The sequence below is a fragment of the Rattus norvegicus genome, chromosome 7 (assembly GCF_021556685.1).
Source record: "Rattus norvegicus strain SHRSP/BbbUtx chromosome 7, alternate assembly SHRSP_T2T, whole genome shotgun sequence".
Lineage (NCBI taxonomy): Eukaryota > Metazoa > Chordata > Mammalia > Rodentia > Muridae > Rattus > Rattus norvegicus.
Window position 1 is genome coordinate 60,439,927 of NC_141540.1, and position 25,078 is coordinate 60,465,004.

At 43.6% G+C, this 25,078-nt stretch overlaps 1 protein-coding gene and 1 pseudogene across 2 annotated transcripts in view; both read right to left on the reverse strand.

Moving 5' to 3' along the window:
• The window catches only part of Tph2 (tryptophan hydroxylase 2), a 103,732-nt gene that overhangs the window by 45,714 nt on the left and 32,940 nt on the right, over positions 1-25,078 (reverse strand). For both annotated transcript variants that reach the window (XM_087557625.1, NM_173839.3), the window contains exon 7: positions 21,570-21,705. In XM_087557625.1, the coding sequence (XP_087413751.1) occupies positions 21,570-21,705 (136 nt within the window). The remainder of the gene's footprint in view (positions 1-21,569; positions 21,706-25,078) is intronic.
• LOC103692856 (nuclear cap-binding protein subunit 2 pseudogene) lies at positions 8,947-13,587 on the reverse strand (annotated as a pseudogene).

The following is a 25,078-nucleotide window of genomic DNA, read 5'->3' on the forward strand; positions in this document are numbered from 1 at the left end:
GAAAGCACACAAAGGCAGACGAGCGACAGGAAGGAATCAATTCCTCTTGGCTAAAAAAAGATCTGTGACCCGGATTTTAAATTAAGGTGTCATTATCAGAAGCCAGTAACACACTACCCAACTTCAAAATCTCTAAGCTCATCACAATGACAAGGTAAGCAAGCTGTGTATAGGATGAAAGAAAGGGTGGATTTGGAAGAAGCAAGTTATACAATATAACACAGTGAGTTACATTGTTCCATTAAGGATGAAAGCCTGAAGCAAGATGTCTAACCGAACCCTTAACGGAATGTTAGAGACGCCCTCTGCTCTGTTACGGGGAAAAATGATTGTGCCTGATTTCACTACTTTCTGCTCTTCTCTCAGCATTGTCTCCATACAGAAACCCTGAGAAATATTCCCAAAGAAAATATGGATGCAGAAGGCACAGTAGCCTTACTTCTCATGGGCCAAGGCGATGAGGTCCCATATCTCAAGATCAAGAACAAGGTTATTATCCTTTGAGGCTGGTGGAACATTGAAATAAACACTGTATCATTCTGTCTCCCATTGTCTTTAACAAAGGGACTTGGTAACAAAGAAGGAGGCATCCAAGGAGCAAATGAGCAAAGAATTCTACCAATGAGCAAAGAAAGATGTTCAGCATTTCTAATTAAAAACAAAACAAAAACAGTTCACTGGAGGCTACAGAATTAGCTCAGCAGCTAACAGCATTTGGTGTTCTTGCAGAGGATCTGGGTTCAATTCCCAGCACCCACATGGTGACTCACACCCATCTCTAAGTCCAGCTCGAGGGTACTGATACCCTCTTCTATCCTCTGTGAGCCCACAGGGGCATGGGGTACACATTTATACATGTAGACAAAACACTCCCTCACATGAAATAAGCAGATGAAAGGTTACATTTCCTTAAGTTTCTTTCTGAAGGAGATAGGGCTGAAGATGATCATCGTTTTAGGGGTCTGAGAGGTTCCAAGATGTGGAACGAGAGCGAGAGAGGCCAGCACCAAGGTTCCTCTCCAGCTTTCCTGCCAATTAGAGTCTGGAGGACTGAAGCTCTGCCACTTCGTCCTGATTTTCTGCCACTATGCCCGCCTTAAAGCAGACCAAGTTGCTGGAAGTTGAATTCTCCACAGCTGGACTCCGTAGTCTCTAATGAACCTGCTCCCATTGGGAGACCACAACTACTGCTTTATCCCATCTTATCTCTCTTAAAAGATTCAATTATTTGGTCATAATTGCGCCTGCCAGCACAAGCTGCTTCCGATCTCTACATCAGCAAACTCTTCTCTCTTTTTTTTTAAACTCCTTTTGATGCACTCTTTTTCTCCTGAATAATGCTTTTCAGAGCCCTTCACACAAAAGCGCTCTGTTGCCTGCAAACGTAGGACCTTTCGAAATTGTTAGTGCCGTAAAACATCATGTCTCTTAAAAAAATAAAAAAGCTAGCACTAATATCAGACACTAGACTTTTGCTGCTCTAAATTGGAATCTTCTCTGATAAGCCCAGTTAGGAGGATTCTAAAGCCGCTGAGATGGGCCCACAAAGGGGCCCGGGCAAAGTGTCTCCGGGGGGGATTCTTAAATCATCCTAAGAAAGTCGCGATCATTTTGCTGCAGGGAAATAAGGGTCCTGGTGGTTATGTTCAAATTTAAAATGAGTCTAGCATTTTCCCCCTCTTATCAGTTTTCAAAGCCGACTCCCCTTGCTCAGTGTTCAACAACTGCTTTTTATTTTTGCTGTAAATTAAAGCCTTTGAGAGGTGGCGAGGGAGCGTGTGACGTGGGCTCCCCCAACCCAAACCAACGCACCGCCTCGGTCCTTTTAAACGAGTCTCCAACAGGTTTTGTTTGTTCTACATGACAGAAGCCAAACACATTCACTAAGTCATAAAAAGAAGGGAAATTAGATAAGAGGGGGAATTGGGGATCTGTCTCGGAAAATAAGTAGGAGGGTGAGCTGGGATATTTCTTCAGCCTTCACGGGACATTTTGTGGGGAAGGCAAGTGATGTGGAATAAAAGTAGGTGCAGAACAAGCAGCCGGGCAGGAGACTGGCTTTGTTTTTACTGCAGTAGGATGATAAGGCAGAATTAATTTGGTATTGAGGCAACTTGTCTTTGAAGCCTGCTAGGGAGTCAGTTTCCTTACTTCAGATCTAAAAGCTCATACTGTAAGCCAGACCTGGAAACCAAAGCAGAAACAGGAAGTAGAAACAGGAAGATCAGAAGTTCAAGACTAGCTTCTGCCAGAAAGCAAGTTCAAGACTAGCCTTGGGCTATATGTGACTGTCTCAAGAAAACAACAAATAAAACCAAGCCCACAGAAGGGTTTTTTGGCGGCTCTTATGATCACTTCATCTACAACCCATCACAGAATATATAAACAGAAATACGGTCCTCTTTTTGCAAAGCCACACACTCATATGTTGCCTGGGAGGAAATTTTTTATTTTCCTCCCCTAAGAATCCTAAGAATTTCTAACAATCCTGTTCTTCACTATATTCTTTTGGGAGTATGGATAATGTAACAGATCTCTCTCTCTCTCTCTCTCTCTCTCTCTCTCTCTCTCTCTCTCTCTCTGTGTGTGTGTGTGTGTGTGTGTGTGTGTGTCTGGCTATCTGGCTGTCTGTCTCTGTGTCTGTGTGTCTGTATATGAATTTCTGTGTTTGGGTCTGTGTGTATATGTGTGTTCTGTGTATGTATTCTGGTGTGTATGTATTCTGGTGTGTATGTGTCTGGGTGTATGTCTCTGTGAATGCCTGTGTGTGTCTGTATGGGTGCATCTCGGTGTGCCTGTGTGTATTTGTGTGTGTATCTGTAAGTTTTTGTGTGTCTATGTGTCTGACTATCTGTGTTATGTCTGTATCTTATGTGCATGTTATGTGTGTTGTGTATATGTTTGTATGTATGTTGTGTGTATGTGTCTCTGTGTATATGTGCCTCTATGTATGTCTCTCTGTCTATTGTGTGTGTTATGTCTGTGATGTGTGTATGTGTGTTATGTGTGTTGTGTGTATGTGTCTCTCTCTGTGCATGTCTCTTTCTATGTCTCTGTCTATCTGTTGTGTGTTATGTCTGTGTTGTAGGTATGAGTGTGTATGTGTATGTGCGTGTCTCTCTGTGTCTGTTTCTCTCTGTCTGTCTGTCTGTCTGTCTGTCTGTAGTGTGTGTGTGTGTTATATGCGTAGAGTATTGCATTTGCCAATGCACATGTGCAAAGACCTGAGGAGACCATTGCCCTGCACTATCTCTCTCTACCTATTTCCTTAAGACGAGTCTTTCACAAACCAGGAGCTAGGCTGGCTACCACAGGCTATAGTGACCTCCCCTCTCTCCTCACATCAAAGCTGGGACTAAACACGGCCATGCCCCACTTTTAAATAAGTACTGGAGATTTGAACTCAGATCCTCGTGCATCTGCAAGAACAAGTACCCTTACCTGCTGAGGTATCCTCTGGCTCTCTTTCTTAAAACGATTTGTTATGAGCTTCATATACATGAGTACTATGTTAGGAGCCACAATTTAAAAGTAAATAAAGCATAATTTTGGTAAAACACCTTGCAAAGGTTACCTTTATGGTGTCTATCCAGAGAGAGTGGTGACCAGCACTAACTCTCTTCTCACAAAAGAAATAGCTTCCAGAGGTTACAAAGACTAGAGCGCTGCAAGGACATTTCCTCTACATCACTAATGCCCCTCTATTTCTAGAATATTTCATGTCCCTCATAAAAGCAAGAGAAATTTGAAATCCTCTCCCACTTCACTAAGATTAAGGCAGTAATAAAATGCACTCTGTAAAAGCACGTACTCTGGGAGTTGGGGTGGGGGGGAGCTTGTCCCCAAGGTAGAGGATTAGGCCAACATGAGCAAAGCCCTGAGTTTGATCTACCCCTAAAACAAATGTTGTTTGCCTTAGTTACTTTTGTATTGCCATAACAGAGTATCGTGACAAAGGCAACTTATAAAAGAAAGCATGCAATTTGTGGAGCTCCCGGTTCCATAGTCACCATAGCAGGGAACATGGCAGCAGTCATGCAGGCATGGTACTAGAGCAGTGGCTGAAAGCTGACATCTGACCCGCAGGCCCAGGGCAGAGAGGACAGAGAGGGGGAGGCGGGGAGAGAACTAACCAGGAATTGTATGAGCTTTCAAAACCTCAAAGCCTGCCCCCAAAAGACATACCTCCTTTGACTAGACCACACCTCCTAATCCTGCCCAAATAGTTCAACCAACTGGGGACCAAATATCCAAACATGAGCCTCTCATTCAAACCACAACACTGTTGGTGGTAGACATTTAAAAATAAATAATTTTAAAAAGATGTTCTCTGGAGTCATCTCCTAGTTGATTTCCCATATCCCCATGAAGGCGAATGACTTAGCCCTACCCATTAGGACACTCTGCAGTGATTGTACCAGTCCCTGTATCGCTGCTGTCCAGTGAAATGGCCACTTGACATTATAGCTGCAGAACATTTGAAATGCGGCTAATGCAACTGGATATTTGATTTATAGCCTTAATTAATTTCACTTAATAACTGTCAGTAGGGATATTTTATCATACTGGTCAACAGAAACCTACTTATCTTTTCATCTAGAAGGATGGAGGTTTTGAGTCCCTTTCACCAGACAAGGTGAACATTTAAAAAGGTAGGAATATAACGTATTGAAAACATTGTTTCCCTAGTTAAATATTATTGCTCACAATGCATTAAATTGAGTTTATGTCTCGGTTTTCATATTTCAACGGGATTTTGCTCTCTCCATACTTTATCACTAAGGATCTGTAAGTAGCCCCAGGATAGAGGCCACACCACATGCCTTTGGAGTAGCTGGTGCTTGGACAAGCCTGACACGAGAAATGCCCAACTCGACTGAACGCAGCAGGTGTTGAAGAGACACCATTGCTCCACACCAGGAAGAATCCAAGTGAAACTCGCACCATTCCTAATTTCCAATCACATTAGGGCTCTGGACCAAATCATGGTTTTGCTCTTTTCTAGTTGTACGACCTTAGGGAAATTACCTGACTCCTGTGAACCTTAGAATTGCCATCTGTAAGATAGTAAAGGTCTCACAGACCTCTCCAGAATGGGCAGCCTGATGCCAGACAGATAGGATGGGGGGCTGGGGGTTGTCAGTTTCCTCTCCTTTCCTCTAATGGCAGTGTCTGTGACAAGCCTACCCACGGGTGTCATTCTTCACACGACAATGAAGAGGCTTGGATGGCGATTACCTCTTTTTTCCTAGAATTCAATCATTTTGAATTTCTTCTTCTGAACTTTCAATTTAAAAATGCAAATATTTCTGAAAAAAAATGTCCCTGGTCATCGCTATCCTGCACACCTGAAGATGCATAATGAATTCTCTCTGACTCCAGCCAGCTGAGGGAATAAGAATTTTCATCCAGGTGTGGTGGCTTCTGAGTGCTCTAATTTTGGATCGTGGGCACCACACATAGAAGACAATCCTGGGTGTAGAACAGGGGCTGCGGGAGGATTGTTGCTTAAAATCAGCTTTTAAAAAGGGAAAGAGAGAGACTCTTTTATCACAAGTCAGTGTAGCTATCTTCAAAGCACAAAACTCAGGTTCCGGTGGGCATTGAGGCACAAATTCAGTTTCACAATGCACAGGCTTTAAATAATGTAGAGTACTTTTTAAAATGGAATGCAGTACTGTGAAGGGTACTCAATGCTCCTGAGGCAACGGGCTCTGTTTGCTTTTAGGCACGTCAGAAAACAAGGCATAATAACTGTGATTGGAAACTTCGGACTTTATGCCTAGGAGTATCACCCTTTCACTAAGAATACTCTGGAATTTTATGAGAAACATCGGTCTCCACATGAGTGTAAGAGGTACAGAGGAGGACGGGACCTACTCAGAATTTATGTCAAGCTTTCTTCTCTCCAAAGATCAAAGCGTTATTTCATCATGCAGCACACAGGGAGGTTAAATGGCTTGCCAATGTCACACTGAGAGCTGATGGTGGGCCTCGGATGCCAGGGCATGGATTCCTGCGTGTTTCTGCCTGAGGACAGAGCACATGGCAGTCTCCTATAGCTTCAGCATGCTGTCCTGAGGTGCTGTGCCCTTCTTTTTTCAAGTAGCATGGGAGATTTGCCTCCTCATGATAAATGGGGGGTGGGGGGGATGAGCAACTTCAACCCTATGAAGATCAAAAGAGAGGACCACCTTCTAGCAAGCCTGGTAATTAGGTCAAGGACTGGACCAGAAAGCATAGAGTTGGTCTTTCCAATAGGCACAGAGAGTATTCAGAGAACAACCGAAGAAAAAAGTCATTTCTGAGTCTTGTGCAAACTTTATAATTAAAATTTTGAGAAAACTGTTCAGATTCAATACATATGGAGGTGTTGAGTCTGTATGTCTACTTATCAAAAGTATGTGGTTAAACCCACATATTATTGTAATTATTGACCCAGTTCAGATCCTGGCTTCCCTATTTATTAACTGTGTTACCATGGGCAAATCACTTAACCTGTCTCTGCCTCATTTTCCCCACTCATAGATTCAAAACAACTCAGGTAGTTTTGAGTTTTTAATGAGTTCCTTCGCATTAAATACTTATAGTTCCCGGCGCTGTTACTAGACACATAGACTACTTGTTTGCTATTACTAGGGAAAGCGTCATTGCTACCATGACATTGAGAGTGGTGCTCCCTGTTGAAATCACTAAGATTCAAGGATAAAAGGTCTGATGGTTTGTATATGCTTGGCCCAGGGAGTGGCCCTATTAGGAGGTGTGGCCCTGTTGGAGTAGGTGTGTCACTGTGGGCCTGGGCTTAAGACCCTCCTCCTAGCTGCCTGGAAGTCAGTCTTCCACTAGCAGCCTTCAGATGAAGATGTAGAACTCTCAGTTCTGCCTGCACCATGCCTGCCTGGATGCTGCCATGTTCCTGTCTTGATGATAATGGACTGAAGCTCTGAACCTGTAAGCCAGCCCCAGTGAAATGTTGTCTATAAAGTTGCTTTGGTCATGGTGTCTGTTCACAGCAATAAAACCCCAACTAAGACAGAAGTGATACCAATATTTTTCAAGGCTCTACCACCTTCATTGGCCCTGAGTATATCACATTTTCCCTGAGGGAGAAGGCAGCCACTGGAGTGGGAATGTGAGCTGTGAGCTAAAAGGCAGGACAGGGAGTCCAGATGTATTGGGCTTTCTAAAAACACTGCTGCAGCCTTGAACGGCAAGGGTTATGATAGCACAAAGAAAGCCAGATGGCCAGACAGGTTTGGTGCTGAGCTTGTGTGTCCTCTGGGAAAGAGGAAGCTTAGACACAGGCTCATCTATGCAACCAGGCCCAGACTGGACTTCAGGAAGCCTTTATTCCGAAAACACTCATGGTGGCCAGGGTTCATGCTGGACCAGAGTCCCCAAGAGAGAAGGATAGGAAAGGCAACCTCGTATTTGTGTACAGACCCAGCAACAGGACCAGTCAACCTTTGTGAATGTGAAAGCCTGCATCCTCACCTGCCCGCCATTCTTACCTAACAAACAGGAATCTATGTCTGAGCCCCAAGAAAAGGAAACGGACCACATCTTCTGCCAGCCCTGGGAGGATTCTGTTGTCATAAGCAAGAGTTAAGCTTAAACTGCACTCAGTCCCCTTAGACATAATGAAAAATATGGTCTGAGATAATCCACTTTTACTCTTCCTGTAAAGTAGAAACATAGCAGTGATTAAAAAAAAAAAAAGCACCTAGCTGCAAAACCTTTTTTAAACTCTAAAACAGTTATATTTAAAACTAGCATTAACGGCCCCTAAACTGTTCAACCGTGAGGAAGAAAGACCACATTTGTGTTTAACGCGCATGCATTATTATGGCAGTAAGCACCGTGGGGTTCGTCTACAGCATTGTGGTTTATTCCTGATGGTCAGAGGCGTGATTTAACAAGCCACAGCACCAGAGCAGAAGCTATGCCCCATGTTCATGAGCCGAGGGAGCCATCGTCCCAGCATAGCACTGAGTCTAGCTCCCCGATCTGAAGAGCATAATCGTGTTGCAGATACGCTAAACACGGCGTCTAAAACACCAGATAAAACCAGTAGCTGCTAATGCTTTCGTAGAGACATTTTTAAGGAAATTTCTGGTGCATCTCTGCTTTTCTCTCTTCCACTTTGGCAATGACTCGCCTCCTGGTTGGTTTGTTGTTGCTGCTGTTGTTGTTGTTGTTCTTGTTGTTGTGTTGGTTGGGTTTTGTTTGTTTTTTTTGTAGGGTTTTTTTGGCAACTTGACATGAACTAGAACTGTCTAAGAAAAACCTCATTTGAGAAAAAAGTCTCCGTCAGATTCCCTGGAGGCAAGTCTACAAGGCATTTTCTTGATAAATTTTTGATGTGTATTGATGTGTAAGGACCAAGCTCACTAGCGGCAGTGCCATCCCTGGGCTGGTATTCCTGGATGGTATAAGAAATCAAGCCGGTAGCATTCCTCCATGGCCTCTGCTTCAGTTCCTGTCCCCAAGTTCCTGCTTTGAGTTCCTGCCCTGACTTCACTTGACAAAATGAACCCTTTCCTCTCCAAGTCGTTTGATGGATATTTTATCACAGAAATAGAAAGCAGACTAAGTTACCTCTTCTTGGAAAAGCACATTGCACAGGCTTGAACTGATAATGCCGAAGTGTTTTATGTTTTAAATTCTGGTTGCCCCTCTCTGAAAAATGGAAATTACTTTAGGAAGTCAGACTATGGCTGTGATTTCCACTCTGTTGGAACATTGAATATGAACACTATAGAGGGTACAAGGCACTGAACCATGAGAGACTTGGACATCTTTCACCTCCATCCAGAAATCTAGACCATGGCAGGCTTAGCCTATATTGAAGAGAATAAGACTATATGATTACACAAATAGATCTGTAGCAATAATTTGGAAAATAGAGCCTTCCTTCCATGACCTCCTCCATATGCTAGTCCTCAGTCAGTTCACGTAGCATCTCAAGAAGGGTGTTACAGCAATTTGAACAAGAATGTCTCCCATATGATGTTCTCTGACATCATCAACTGTGCTGACAAACCGTAAGCTGTGTTGTTTTTGTGCCAGTTTTCCATAGCCGCCTCTTCCAGCATCGTAGTCCTCTGAGACTCATCCCGAACCTGACCCCCAGACTGCCCACGTCTATGCTGCCTGACCTCCTTTAAGCCTGCATCCTAGCCTGCGCGCATGATCCGGTCGCCTGGACGAGTTCCATTCGTGTACATAATTGTGGTCTCTGCATCTGCTCTTGAGTAGTATTCCACAGAGTCCACGGGCTGTTTCCTCCATCCTATCCAGACCCATGACGAGCTTCTTTATATCACCACTTTTGCTGGAGTTTATAAGTCTGTTCTTCAGTTGTATAAAAAGGAAAGATTTCCAACGTACGACGCACAGCTTTCTTCAGCAGCTTTTCTTGTTCTTCACTGTCACCGCGGAAGTGCTGGGCCTGGAACTCTCTGAGCTCCACTTAGGAATCGCTGCACAGCGCCCTCAGGAGGCCACCGACATGATGCAGAAACACGAACTATGACTGGGCCACTGCTGGGCGGACCAGGCGGCCGTGGCCTGGATTCACTTTTTAAAGAAGACAAGAGCCCTCGAGATGGTGGCTCTAGGCCTTGGTGACCCAAGTTTGGTCCTCTGGACCCACACGTATAAAGCGAAAACAAATTTCCTCCCACATGGTTCTGTTGACTTTGAATGCCGAGACAGACTGAAATCCTGGCCCCCTGACTCAGTTCCCCAAATCCATACTTTGTATTAATGATAACAAGCAGTCTGCCCAGTCGCTGAGTAACTCTGCTTTGGACAGTTCATCTAGGAACATGCCTGTGTACAGGTGAAGCCTCGTATCTTATTTTATCTAGGTGAAGATATAGCATGATCATGTCAACTCAAAAACACTTAATTAGGGCTGGCTTACAGTTCAGAGGTTCAGTCCATTACCATCATGGCAGGAAACATGGCAGCATGCAGGTAGGCATGGTGCTTGAGAAGGAGCTGAAACGTCTACATTCGGATCAGCAGGTAGTGGGAAGAGAACTGGTTTCCCTCTCAGAAAGCCCTGGAATGGTCCACTGACCACGAATCAGTTTGGAGGTCACTTCGCCCCACCTATGGTACCCTGCCTAGTTACCAGTGTGCAAATTCTGCCCCAATTGTTTGAATTCTGCCCCCAGTTGTTTGCAAGGCATATAACTCCTTGTTAGAGTCCGCTCAGGGTTGTCTCTCTGAAAGGGAGTCCACCCTAGCATGTTGGAATAAAGGGGTTCAAATCAAAAAAAAAAAAAAAAGAATGTCTCCCATAAAGAGAAGCCCTCGGTCCTGCCCAGGCTGAGCCCCCTAGCATAGGGGGACATCAGGGCAGGAAGAGGGGGTGGTTGGGGAGGGAGAACATCCTCATAGAAGAAGGGAGAGAGGAGATGGGATGGGGAAAACCAGGAAAGAGAATAACATTTGAAATGTAAATAAAGTATCTAATAATTTTTTAAAAAGCACTGATACCCAGAAAGACAAGGCAGTTGCTGACAGTGGTGACTGCTTCTATTCTAAGTAATGAAGCCCTTCATTTTGTACTCTAGGGTTTCATGTCTTTTACAGCAGGCCAGCTTCACAATGTCTGAAATGTACATGCAAATAAAAATAAGAAGAAGAAGAAGAAGAAGAAGAAGAAGAAGAAGAAGAAGAAGAAGAAGAAGAAGAAGAAGAAGAAGAAGAAGAAGAAGAAGAAAAGAAGAAGAAGAAGAGGAGGAGGAGGAGGAAGAGGAGGAGGAAGAAGAGGAAGAGGAGGAGGAGGAAGAAGAGGAAGAAGAAGAGGAGGAGGAAGAAGAGGAAGAAGAAGAGGAGGAGGAGGAAGAAGAGGAGGAGGAGGAAGAAGAAGAAGAGGAGGAGGAAGAAGAAGAAGAGGAGGAGGAGGAGGAAGAAGGCCTCCCATAGTCTTGGTCATAAAAAACCTTGGTCCCCAGTTGGTAGCACTGTTTGGGGATGTTTTGGTGGTACAGCCTTGTTGGAGATAGTATGTCCCTTGAGGTAGATTTTCAGAGTTTAAAGACTCACTGCTGTTCTCTGCTTCATGCTATGGTAAAGGATATGAGCCCTTAGCATTATTTTTTAGCCACCATGCCTGCTGCTTGTCTTCATGACTCCCCACCATAACAGACTTATCCCTTCAGAAACATAAGACAAAAAAAAACAAAACAAAACAAACAAACAAACAAAAACCTTCTCTTACAAGTTGCCACAAGAACAAAAATGTGACAATACAGGCATGGATTATGAGTCTAGGAGATTTTTTTAACTATATTTCTTATTAAAGAACTCTGCATTTCTACAGCATTATTGAGTACAGTGACAATGTTAGAATTACAAAATCATATACACATGTAAATGTATACATGCAAATGAAATTACCAGTATTCAGCATCTACTTAGCATAGGATACATTAAAGAAAAGTATGAGGACCCCAAAGAATAAAGACCGTAATCCCACCAGAAGGAATTATCCAGGAAAGAAAAGCCAAATGAACTGAAATAGGCAAGAAGGAGAAGAACCAACAGAGCAACTGAAAAGCCAAATGTCTCTCCATGTACCAGAAGCCTGATATCGGAAACCAGACCCACGTAAGCTGCTTGGATAAGGGGTTGGGGGAGGGGGGAAAGATTTCCTTTCTCCAACTTCAAGAATTTCCTTAACTATATCAACTCCCAACTCTGCCACCTGACCCCGCAAGCCTTTTCAGACAAATCCAGAAGTTCCTTAACCTCCTGCTAGTCTTTTCCTTGGGGAAGAAGCTCCTACCTACATCAGTGTCACTCACTGTGGTGGTTTGAGTAAGAAGGGTCCCCACAGGCTCATTTGTTTGAATCCTTGGCCCCCAGTTAGTGAAACTGCTTGGGAAGGATTAGGAGGTGTGGTTTGTTAAGTAGGTATGTCACTGAGGATGGGTTTGGAGATATCAAAAACCCATGCCAAGCCCAGTCTCTCTGTCTCTGTTCCTGTCTGTCTCTCTCCCTGTCTCTCTCTCTCTGAGTGTATCTCTGTGTCTCTCTGTGTCCCTCTGCCTGTGTGTCTGACTATTTGACTGCCTGTCTGACTGTCTGTCTCCAACTTTGGATAACATGTAAGTTCTCAGCTACTTCTTCAGCACCACGTCTGCCTGCTGCCATGCTCCCCCACTGTAATGGCTATGAGCTAAACCTCTGAAACTGTAAGACAGCACCCAATTAAATGCTTCCTCTTCTAAGTCGCCTTAGTCATGATGTCTCTTCACTATAGCAGTAACTAAAACACCCACACACATCCTGACATACCAGCCCCTTAGACACCTGCACCAAAATGCATGGCAGCAATTGCCATTCTCACAGACTTTGTTCTAAATTTCTACCTTAATATTTAACGTAGCTCAGATATAATTTTGAACATAGCACGAGTGAATTATTTGTAAGGCAGGCAAGCCTCTTTTTTACCTTCTAAGTAAAACAATGTTTAAAGTGAGATACAATACTGGCTGGTATTGTGTGTCAACTTGACACAAGCTAGAGTCATCAGAGAGGAAGGAGCCTCAGTTGAGGAAATGCCTCCAAGAAATCTAACTGTAAGGCATTTTCTCAATTAGTGATCCATGGAGGGAGGGCCCAGCCTATTGTTGGCAGTGCTACTCCTGTGCTGGTAGTCCTGAGTTCTGTAAGAAAGTGGGCTGAACAAGTCATGTGAAGCAAGCCAGCACCCTCCACGGCTTCTGCATCAGCTCCTACGTCCAGGACCCTGCCCTGTTTGAGATTCTGTCCTGACTTCCTTCAGTGATGAAACATGATGTGGAAGTGTAAGCCACATGAACCCTTTCTTCCCCAACTTGCTTTTTGATCATAGTGTTTTGTCACAGTAATAGAAACTCTAAAACTCTAAAAACAGTTACCCAGAGAATAAGACAAATACATTTTTAACACCCTGTGACATACAGCTGGGTCTTTTTCATACCCTACCTCCATCTCTTTCTTTTTTAAGGGGATATAAAGGCAACTTTCACATCTTCCTTAGCTCCTTTTCCTCAGCTCCATAATAGTTACCTTTTCTTCTAAAACTATCATCCTAAAAGGAAAGCAAATGGCCATAATGGGTTATTCCTTATGACCCATTTTTTAAAAAAATTTAAAGAATATCCTGATCAAGATGCCCTAGCATCACAGCCTCTATTGATGTTGAAGGCACTGCCATTAAGGCTTCATGAATTTGCCTCACAAGAGGAGACTGAACATGTGAAAATGTTTGATTCATGGAGGCAGGACCAGCATTAGTTCCTGAAGTCAGTAAAGTTTTGGGGACAAATGGAGGACACATGAGCCATTCAGAAGGAGGCTACTACCCCAGAGTATAGCTGAGATTCATCTGGACCTGCAAGCTTGACTTTTCCACAGAGCTCAGACATGATCTGTGACTGGGTATATCTTAAATCGGACACTTCCTGGAGGCACTGCCCTCATGGCTAAGAGTACTCTCCACTTGGATTTCCCTTCCAACGCCAGGTGTAGAGATCCACTCTGCATTGAGTCTGACTCTTTTCATCTCTGAATTACCTTTGCCATCTGGTCTTGAGTTCATGACAGTCCTATAGAGCTGAAACGAGGTATGGACAAATAAGTACCAGGCAGTGTTGTAAAGGCTGACATAGACGTAAGGCAGAGTGCTGTAGAAACATCTAACTCTGACTTTCAGAAAGGCTTTGGAGAAGGCTGAAACTGAGCTGAATCCAAGGGATTTCAACAGAGTTGCTCCAGGCAGAATGAACCTCCTTTCTTGCCTTTCACAGAGGACTGAGACTTTCTCTATTTCTGTCTCTGTCTTTGTCTCCCTGTCTCTCTCTGTCACTCTGTGTATGTCTCTATCTTTCCATCTCTCCCTTCCTCTCTTCTCTCTCTCTCTCTCTCCCTCCCTCCCTCCCTCTCTCCCTCCCTCCCTCCCTCCATCCCTCTCTTGATATGGAGTATCTCAGAGGGGCTAGTTAATGGTTTGGTAAGAACAGACTTTTTCGTATATGTAAGAGGAAACTAACAAAAATGAAGGAATGCTAGTTTCCGGTTTTTCTGTTAAGACGAGCATCTACAGGTAGTGTCTGAAGGGAAGAGGCTCACTGTCGTTGGTAGAAGTTAGATTTCTTACTCTCTTGCAGTGTTTCTTAACCCAAGTTAATGTTACCCTCTGGTGCATGACTTAGGTTTCTGCAAATGGGAATGGGAGTCCAATAAAAATACTCTTGACGGCTAATGGGTGGTACCTTCCAATTCCCCTAAATGCCTTAAAATGTGCAGGACGTCTCCCTGTACACAACAGCAGCAGCAGCCACAAAGTGCCAATAAAGTCTATCAAAAAAAAAAAAAAGATGGACTGGCCAGAGATAGAACCTGGCAAAGCTCACAAATAAAATTCAGACCAGGAAGCCTTAAGGATGACTTCAAAAATCTTGCTTTGTCAGTGTACACACTGGACTATGCGCATATGTTCCTGTAACCTGGCACTCTGAACCCTTCTCTCTCATTCCACTGTGTGAGAGGAATAATCTAACTAAAATAATTTTTAATTGACCAATTGATATCTTGTAAAGGAAGTCATTTGTTGGTATTGATGCTTCATTAATCACAGCATTATTTGGGATCACAGCTGATCAAAGCATGCAACTGGCCTACACTGAGGAACAGAATTGTAGCCTGAGGCACTGCTTCCGGAATAAAAAGCAAGCATCCTTGCACTCTTAGCATATGAGTGACCTTCAATCCAGGCATAAACAAATGGAAAGGTATCTACCTCAATCAGAAGACTGACTCACTGACTCAATCGGCTTGTCTACAGGGCTACAGGCTAGAAAGACTTCTCCCAAGGAAGCAAGCTAACAAGTCATCGCTTTTCTAATTCGAGTCTTACTCTCTGCCCAAATTCAAAGAACCCAGAGTCTTTAAAATGCAAAATCTGAAACTGGATATATAGCTCAGTTGATTGGTTGCTTGAGTAGCATACATGAGGCACTGGGTTTGATCCCCAGAATTGCATAAATTGGGCATAGTAATGCATGTCTGTAATTCCAGCACTTGACAGGTGAGGGCAGGGGTACCAGAAGTTCAAAATCACTCTGATCTACATGGTGAGATTAAGGTCAGAAGCCTATGTACATGAGACCCCGTCTCAAATAAATAAATAAATAAATAAATAAATAATAGTTACTTAGCATTTGCAGGGAGGGAAAGGAGGATTAGGAGTTCAAAGCCATCTTTGGCTACATAATAAATTCAAAACAAGCCTAGGCCATATGAAAATCAGTCTGAGAGAGAAAGAGAGAGGGTGGGGTTCAATATCTGTGCTACAATGCATATAACCACAGAGGTTAGGTAAATAGTAAAGGCCTGGGGGGGAGGGGAGGTTCTCCCAAGGAAGTGGGTATAGAATATATTGTTATGGAAAGACTAAAGTGGGACAATTAAATAAGAAGGGGATAGAAGAGAGGGACAAGCAAGTGATGACAACTAACACTAGGTGTCATTTGAAAGCCCATTGCAAACCTGCTACTGAAGAAGCTTCCTAAAATATATGAATATATGATAGAAATCTAGAGTCACCAAATAATAGGGAAGAGAATGCTCCAACAAGACATCTTACACCACAAGGGAAACCCCCAGGAATGGGTTCTGTCTAGTTGAGTTGTTGGCCAAAGGGGTCCCATGGAAACTCCTAAAGCTCTCAGACTACTGCCAGAGCTACTGTATTACTCTCTACAAACTGATGTTAAGGCCCTGTTACTGAAGACAACACTTCTATGTCTCATTGAACATGAAGAAGTCAAGTCTAACTAGAAACTTCACTCCTACTGATTAGCATTAATGATACTAGAATGTACTCTTCATGCTAGCAGAGGAGAAATAGAATGGTCAACCCAGCTACAGACTTTGTTACCTTCCTGTGAGATACGTTGGTGCAACAGTAGCACAAATGTTGTAGAAGTAACCAGTCACTCTCGGATTGAACTTAAGTCCCACTCCATAAGACAGAACCATGTGTGACACTGCCAGTATAAGCAAGAACCTGAAACTAGATAGGTCATGAGCCTAGGGGAAAATCTGCTATTATTATTCTGTTAAAGAAACATAGCAAAAAAATGACTCATAGTGACGTTCTGCTGTGCCCATAAATCAGTGCCTTGCTCAACCATCTTCAGAAAAGTGTCTTCTTACAATGGATGGGAAGTAACACAGAGATCCACAACTAAACAATGTGATGTACTGAGAGATATTTGACTACTCAGTGTTAAATGAGATGTCTTCACTAAATTCCCCCATCAGGGGTATGGGAGTTATGCAGAAGAGGAGTCAGAAAGACATAAGAGCCAGGGAGAGGGATGATTCCAAGAAAACAGTGTTTTCAAGGATGGACCTATGGCTTGATCCACATATGTAGCAGAGGATGCCTTGTCGGGCATCAATGGGAGGAGAGGTCCTTGGTCCTGTCAAGACTCAATGCCCCAGTGTAGGGGAATGTCAGGGTGGGGAGGTGAGAGGGAGTCAGTGGGTGGGTGAGGGAGCACCCTCACAGAAGCAGGGGGTGGGTGGGATAGTGGGTTTCTGGACGGGAAACCAAGGAAATGGTATAACATTTAAAAGGTAAGTTAAAATGCAATTTAAAAAAGAAGAAGAAGAAAACAGTGTTCTCTGGACATAATAGGATTGATTTGCACATAAGTTCCCAGAGTCTGTGACTGTATTCCTAAGATCAAGCCAGACAGGTTTTCAGGGCTGAGGGGGAGGAGCTGACATGGCCTGCCCCCCAACCCAACTGAGAAGGTATTTACAGCTGGCACCCACTTGCAAAGGAAGTTTAGTCTTCTCCAATAGAGTCTCGCTGGCTATATTAATCACACTTGGGGGTAGGGTCCATGCCCAAGAGTAGATGGCCAATGTAAAATGAACTCAATGATATTTTTGTAAAGGATTGTCTCATATAACTTTGCTTGGACTTTTTTTGTCATATTAGCTTGTATATTTTGGTTTCTGATTTTGTGTATTTATAGAGTTGTGTGTCTATTTTGTGTGTGTGTATGTGTGTGTGTGTCTTCATTTGTTTTTTAATGTTTGATTGTCTTTTATTATTTGTTTTTTAAGGGAAAAGAAAAAGAAGGACATGGAGTAGGTGAGTGGGGAGCTTCTGGGAGGAACTGAAAGAGAGAGAAAGTGTGATCAGAATATATTGCATGAAAACAGTCTTTTCAATAAAATAAGATAACACTGGAAGCTAAGGAAAAGGCAGAGGAGGGATATAGTGGCTCAGAAGTTAAGTTTCTCTTGCAGAGGACAGCGTTAGAGTCTCTGTACCCACGTGGGTGCTCACAGCCGTCTGTAACTCCAGTTCCAAGGGTTCTAAAGCCCTCTTTTGGCCTCTGTTCTTATTAATACTGTTCTTTATTAAAACCAATAAAGTAAATATATATTTAAAGAGGAAAGCATATAGATAAGCCAAAAACAAGTTGTATGTATGTGTGTATTTGTGTGTGTATGTGTGTGTTGAAGTTGTGATGCAAAATGTACTTCATCTAGCATCTAGACTGGAAGAGGAAAATAGTCCTTTTTTTTTCCAGATAATGTCTCTTTGTTGCTTTCACTCCCATTTCTACCTGGGTCTTCACAGCTCACCTTAGTCTCATTAATGTGGCCTCCAGCACCACAGTTCAACAATTGGGGCTGTAATTTAGAGGCAGAGAACAGGCACCACACACAGTGACTGAGTTGAACCTCACAGATTGGAGAATCTGCCCTCTTGATGGTTTTCAATTGAGAAAATGGGATTTCATTATAAAGACAATGCCTGTGAAAGTGGCTGGGCAGGAAAGGGCACTTCCAGTACCGTGTTTTATGGGTTCAAACCATGTGGCTCAGAAGACACTGGATTTTGTGACCTGCAAGGATTAAGAGAAGCTCTACAGAAAACTTACTCTGCATAGCATATTTCTGGAAGGATATAATAGAAATCAGGATACGGAGAGGCCTCTGGAGAGGGACGAGTGAAGTTCAAGATGGGGGGGGGGATTCACTGTTTGACCATACCCTTTGAATTCCAAGCCCTATAAGTGTATCAGTTTTTTATGAAATAATAGTTTTTAGACAAATAAATATTATTAAAATTAAGACTGAGGAGACAGTGTAATCTCTAAAGCCTCGCCACACAAGCTTTAGGATCCCAAGGCAGATGACACCTGAGGCAGAATAACACTCAAGTCACCCTTGGCACATATACACCCACACATACTTACAAACATACACATAGACCACACAATCAAAAACCTGAGCTGATAAAAACACCAGGTTTGTGAATCTCCAATGTCTATACTGAGATCAGTCTCCTCCTATCTGTGTGCCCACAGGAGTCCTGTAATACTCTTATAATTTAAAAGGAAATTTTCTCCAAAAGTCAGGAAAGACAGAAATGAAACAGCATCTTCTGGGCATAACAGAACAGCTAGACACATGAGCTCACAGTGATTATGGTTATATGCACAAAGTCAAGCCAATCAATACTCTTACATGAAGGGAGAAGGAGTTCATGAATCATCTTCAGTCATGGGTTTGGGGGTGGAGACTCTGTGGTCTTTAAGGGTGTGGCCTCTTGTATATCAATCATGCGCTGGTGAATAGCCACCAGGCCTAGGAAGATCTGGGCAGCATCAATTGGATGTAATAGGTTATAGAGACAGAGAGGAAACAAAGTTAGGGGATAGAGGGGTAGGAATTGATTTGGGAGGGGGGGATATGGGGGCAAATGGGGGAATGTGATCAAAATATGTCAAATGAAATACTCAAATCATAAAAGATTCAAGTTCTCAATTCTTTATAAGACAATCTTCAAATTCACTCTTGAACCTCCAGAACTAAGGTCATCTTTTTCATTGGGAAATCCCAACCCTGAGCACCTCAAAGATAGCACATTCCAACCCAAAGCCTCCTCCTCATTTCCTCTTCCCCCAAGGTTGTTCTTCTCCTGGTAATTCTTAATAATCACAGGGGAAAAGGTCATTTGCTTTCTCAATAAAAGCTCTACCATTCATTTTCTTGGAGGGGTCCTCTGTCTTCCTGTCTTTAACTCTAGTTACAAAATACTGTTAAACCCTTCCCTATGTGGCTAAGAGAACATCCAATAGACATCCTCTTGTGCTATTGCACAGCCTTTTTTCTATCCCAACACATAGTGTGGAGCATATGCGCAGCCTAGCTAACTTGTCTTCTTTATTATTCTCCACACATCTGCAGCCCCTGGTCATCTTTCTCAAACACAAATACCGGAGCAGGCTTCAGGACCCTGGATAGTTCCCCAGTGCCTCCCGAAAGCCAAGGCCGGTTTGTCCTACATTGACAAATTGACCATAATGGGTTCTGATTATTTCACCTCTCTATAAGCTATGCCCTAGCCACTCTTGTTTGTGAAACCTGCTTCCTGACACCTTCTGCATGCTCCACAACTTTGTACTTGCCGTTCCCTTGGCTTGGAAAGACTTCTTTTCTCTTTTCACGAGACCTTATCCAAAAAAAAAAAAAAAAAAAAAAAAAAAGAGCTCTCTGCTTACCATTCCTGACTTCTATTCTGGTTCTATCTTCTTTGAATGATTCTATCCTCTGGGATCCTCTAATGTTTTGCGCATACCCAAGCAATAACCCTAAACAAATTCTTTTCTGAATGTTTGTGCTTCTATCTCCCTGACCAGAATGAAGAAAAAAAAAAAACTACTATATTTTATTCATCTTTAAGTCGGCTGTAACTCCCTGCTAATACTGCCCATAAATATTGCTGAATGAATTGGCTGAAAGTACCTTGGTAAAAATGTAACACAATATCCCCAAATTTTATAGACTTCTGTGGCTAAAATCTCATTTCTTGGCTCCCTTTTTGTGCATACCTATTGGCACGCTATCACCAATCTCAGGAGGGCCAGTTATTCAAAGAGAGCTAACAAAGTGCCTGCTATTTGTAAACAGGGCCATTTGTAAACCCTCTGGGCTAGATTTAGAGATTGCCTTTCTAACTCTGACAATGCTCCTTTGAGCACTCCACTATAAGAAGCATTTCTTTCCCAAATGTCTAGAGTCCTATAAGTAACCTTTGTTTACCCTGAAACACTTTTAGAGAAGCTGAACAGAGCTTTTAAAAAAAATGTAGTGACCCTACAGGGACCCACCTGGCCAGCAAATCGTGCCTACCTAGGAGGGGGATGGGGACTCCAGAAGCTTAGCTCTAATCCCTGCCCACCATCGAGGCTATTAGCCACTTAACTGCTTGGACCTCGAGGGCTCTCTGCTCCCCAGTGAAGGAAGACCTTGGCAGCCCATTAATCATGCGCTTATTCAAGTAAAACAGCATCATAAGCAAAGTGATAACTTGAGAGCCTTGAAGAACAGTGGGCAAGAAATTAGCCTAAGATTGGGGAGAGGCATTCATCTGGATGGAGCCCAGAGAGACAGACAACCATGGTGGCTCCCAGCCTCAGGATCTCTCTTTCTCTGCTCTCTCTGGATCAGAATTCTCTACCCTGAAATGTTTACATTCAGATCTCTGCCCTAATGTCTTCTGCCAGTGGGGAACCCTGGGGACCTAAGGCAAATTGTAAAGCAAGCGATTCTTTATGTCATCCTCCTGCTCCGTCAGCCCTCTCAGTACCTACCAGCACTCATTGGTGCTACTGACACCTACCACCTGTCTGTTCACACACTAGCCATTGCTCCCCATCTGGCCAGCTCAGGGCAGCAGGGTTTTGTCTCATTCTCAAACTACCCAAGCACATAGGTGTTTCCTAATAAATACTACACTTTTAAGAATGGCAAGTAGAATACAGGGCATCTGGTACTTGTAGGCTGTAGAATTCCATATGGGGTAGAGCTGCTTAACATGTGGGAATTCAGGGTCCCCATTCCCAATGCTCACCCATGATGTCATTTTAGGAAACAACCTCATTCCTTCTCTGTGTGCTCTCAGCTCTCCCATTGGCAAGGAGAGAATGGATAGATGGGCCTCAAGATGAGTCTTGAGGAAAGCTGACAGGCAAAGACGAATCATACGCATCATTGCTATCTTCAAGTTATGAACGACAGAACATTCAAGGAGCTAAGACTGCAGAAGGTTCAAGAATTGGAGAGAGAGAGAGAGAGAGAGAGAGAGAGAGAGAGAGAGAGAGAGAGAGGAAAGAGAAGCTTATATTGTGATGTCTGCATGTGAACTTCAACCTCCTCAACCTCCAAGGGGAGCCTCCCGATGAGAGGCACACGTATACCGACTGTGTGCTGATGTTTCCCTTCCTTTTCTCATCTACAGTGGAGACAGGCTCAATCAGAACACTTAGTGTTGCAGGGAAGTAAGAGAGACAGCCTGAGCTACGCTATCAAAGGCCCGAGCTCCCAGCTGAAGATGTTGATCGACCAGCCTGCTCGCCCTTCTCCACAGAAGTGCTGCTGTTCTTGTTGCTAAAAAGATGAACTCAAGTGCGACTCGACCATCTTTCAGTGCAGTGACCTTCACGCAGCTTAGCTCTGACAGCGATACTCACGGTTCCGGGGTGTAGAGGGGGTCGGAGCCATGCCGCACGTACTGAGTGCAGTGGAATACTCTGTAGGCCAGCCCAGCCAGGAAGTCTCTTGGGCTCAGGTAGCCAGCCACTGGTCTCACTGTGAAGCCAGATCGCTCTAAAGAGACAAGAGCAAGAACCAACTAAATGCAAACCTCAGGACCTAAAGGCCCACACATGGGTTGTTAGCATAAGGATTTTCTTTTTTCTCTTTTTTCTTTTTCCTTAATAACCTTTTAAGGACTAGAGGCTCGTTTACCATTTCTGACACTTTGCTGTGTGTGCTTTTGCCCTTTGGGAAAAATCTCTGGCGATGACAGATATTAAATAATACATTCGTACATGATGAATTTTTAGGGTCTCAATTATTTGTGAGGATGTTCCAGAGACAGAGTCATCCGCGTTCTAAAAACCCCTGATGAATGAATGGCATCTGCTAACAGACATCACGTTTCTGAACTCCGGTGACTAAAATATGCTTGTGAAAGATGGTTTCCAGGGGAACGAGATGTTCATTAAAAAGGAAGGGTAAAAATATTTTTAGGCACTTAAACTCAGGAGCCAAATTAGAATAAGAAATCTCAAATCCGTAGGAGAAGATTATAACCTAGAGCGAAGGTTACTCCATGCTCACAATTTCCTCCTCCGAGGATCCACCCTGCTTACCAGTAGTGTTGAGTAGTGCACTGCACAGGCAACAATCCCTCCACTAGGGTCTTGGAGTCCTTTCCTTTGTGGGGTGTGCGTGTGTGTGTGTGTGTGTGTGTGTGTGTGTGTGTGTGTGTGCATGTGCATGTGTGTGCATGTATGTGCATGTGTGCATGTATGTGCATGTGTGTGCATGTATGTGTATGTGTGTGCATGTATGTGCATGTGTGTAAGTCCCTCCCAGCATAACTCAATATCATTGCTTTTTGTGCCGTTGCGTGCATGGATCACCATGATGTACAGACATACTGAAGCACCATGTACGGTATCACTTCATGGTAGAAAGAAGGAAAATAAGAATATGATAAAAATCAAAAGTTGCCATCAGCTAAATGAATCTACAGTGTATTGATAGCCTCAAGAGTAAGGTGTTTTGCTGAAATAATGTATTTTAAAATGGATATTTTGTGTTGACTGTCCTGGGCTTGGGAGTATGGTCTTTTTTTTCCCCTCCCCCCCCTCGAGTATGGTTTTTTTTAGTAAAAAAAGTATGTGTTTAAATGTAAAATGTACTTTTTTTCTCATTCCTTTTTTTCTTTATTCTTCTCTCATATATCACATCCTGACTGCAGTTTCCCCTCCCTCCTCTCCTTCCTGTCCCTTCACCTCACCTCCTCTCCCCACTCCCATTCACTCTCCACTACTCCTCCATTTCCCTTCAGAAAAGGGCAAGCCTCCTGGGGATATCAACCGAACATGGCATATCAAGTTACAATAAGACCAGGCACAAGCCTTCATATCAAGACTGGACAAGGCAACCCAGTAGGAGGACAAGGGTCCAAAAGGCAGGCAAAAGAATCAGAGACATCCCACTCACACTGTTAGCCGGGAGTCCCACAAGAACACCAATCTATTCAACTATAACACATACACAGAGGACCTAGTGCAGACCCATACAGTCTCCCTGATTGTCAGGTCAGTCCCTGATTAGTTGATCTAGGGCCCACTTTCTTGTGGTGTCCTTGGCCCCTACAATCCCTCCTCTCCCTCTCCTGAAGGATTCCCGTGCTCCACCTAGTGGTAAAACATACTTATAGACAGACATAGGCTCAGTCAAACGATTGCTAAAGTCAAGCTAATGTGCCAATAGTTCCATGTGTGTAGTAGGAGTGCCATAAAAATCTACTCTTAGCAAGTCACCATTATGTAGCACAGGGTGGGTGCCCAGTCATCACCACCTGGCCGTAAGTTAGCTGTCTAGACTTATGCATTGTGCATCACTGCATCTTTGTACCCTTTGACAGACATCTGCCATGCCCTCCACCTGCCCACCACTGTCCGTTATCTGGTTCTGTATAGTCCATGGTTGTAGATTCCATGCACAATGGGGCCATCTGCTCTTTGTCTTTCTGGCTTTGGCTTATCTCTCTTAGCATACAGTGTAGGCCAGGGCTTACCCCTGGTGCGAGCATTGAACAAGCCCCTGTTCTGAAATTTTCAACTTATTAGAGGAGAGTACCTCAAGATGGTTGGAAACAGCAACTAAGTTTACAGAATAAATCCATCCTGGGACTTCTGGTACCGACACGGAAGTCGCATTGTTCTCAGGCCTCCCTGGAGCCGTAAACCTAGCAGCATTATATTTATGCCAAGAAATTTCCACCTTAGATCGTTCCCCTGAGTATCAAAACCATAAATGCATTTTTCTTCTTTTCTTAAAGCATGTCAATCACAGCAGTATATCCTATATTGAGGCATGAGTTGGTATACTGAGAAACATTTTTTATTTTAATAGTTTTGTACTTTATCCCATGCAAATTAAAATGGTATAAAATGTCGACATTGAGAACTTTCAACTTTGTATATATTGTTGGCTTAGAAGTTTCTGTTTTGTAGAAGAGAGTTTTTTTTTAAATGAGTCAATTAAAAGAAACCGAAGCCCACGCACTTGAACTTGTCTTGTTTCTGCCATGTGCCAGTGAGTGATTCAAAATGAATTCTACACTGACTCACGTGAGGATAGCAACCTGGGAGACAGATATAGCAAAAGGACTGTGCAATAATACACTTATGACTAAGGCCGAGAAACAAGAGAGCAAAACGTGAGCCCTGGGTATGAGAAATGGATCCCGTTATAAACATCCAGATTCATGCATCTCTGTGGGACGCAGAGATGTGAGCAGCGGGTATCTGGGAGATCCAGGTCTAGCTAAACCACGCAGAACTCGCTATTCAACTCCGTGCCAATGAAGAGATGCGGCTCGGGGCTTTCTATCTCTCCCCCTCAGTAACAAACGCAGGGTGGTGGACAATGTTCACACTCAAGCTCCTTCTCCATGGTCAGGGCTAGCGGTGGCTCTCGGTGGCCCAGCTGTCAGGCTATCACACATCCTGTTCTACACGTTAGACAGAATGAAAGCAGAGGGCAGAGTCATGATAACTGTCACAACCAGAAATCGCAGGCTGAACTTCATACTAGTCCAAGTTCGGCTCCTGGCCTGTGTCTATGTAACCTAGTGTTTAGTTAGCAGTGGGATATTAGTGAGCTGGAAGAACTGTTGATCAGACACCTTCCTCTCAGTCAGTAGGCTATCAGCCAAGAGCTGGAACAATGGGAGTCTAATTTCTTATCAAAAGAATGGGATTTGAGTCCTCTCTCTGTCTCTGGGAGATGTTAGAACGCAAACACACCAGAGGGTCATTAATAGGTCATTGTCTAACCTGGCTCTAGGAGGCCTCAACCTCGTCACATCTCTGCCCAGCAGAACAACGACACACACCATTGTCCCCTCCTGTAAGAGTCTATCCAAACAGGCCTGTCAATCACAGGACAGGACAAAGTC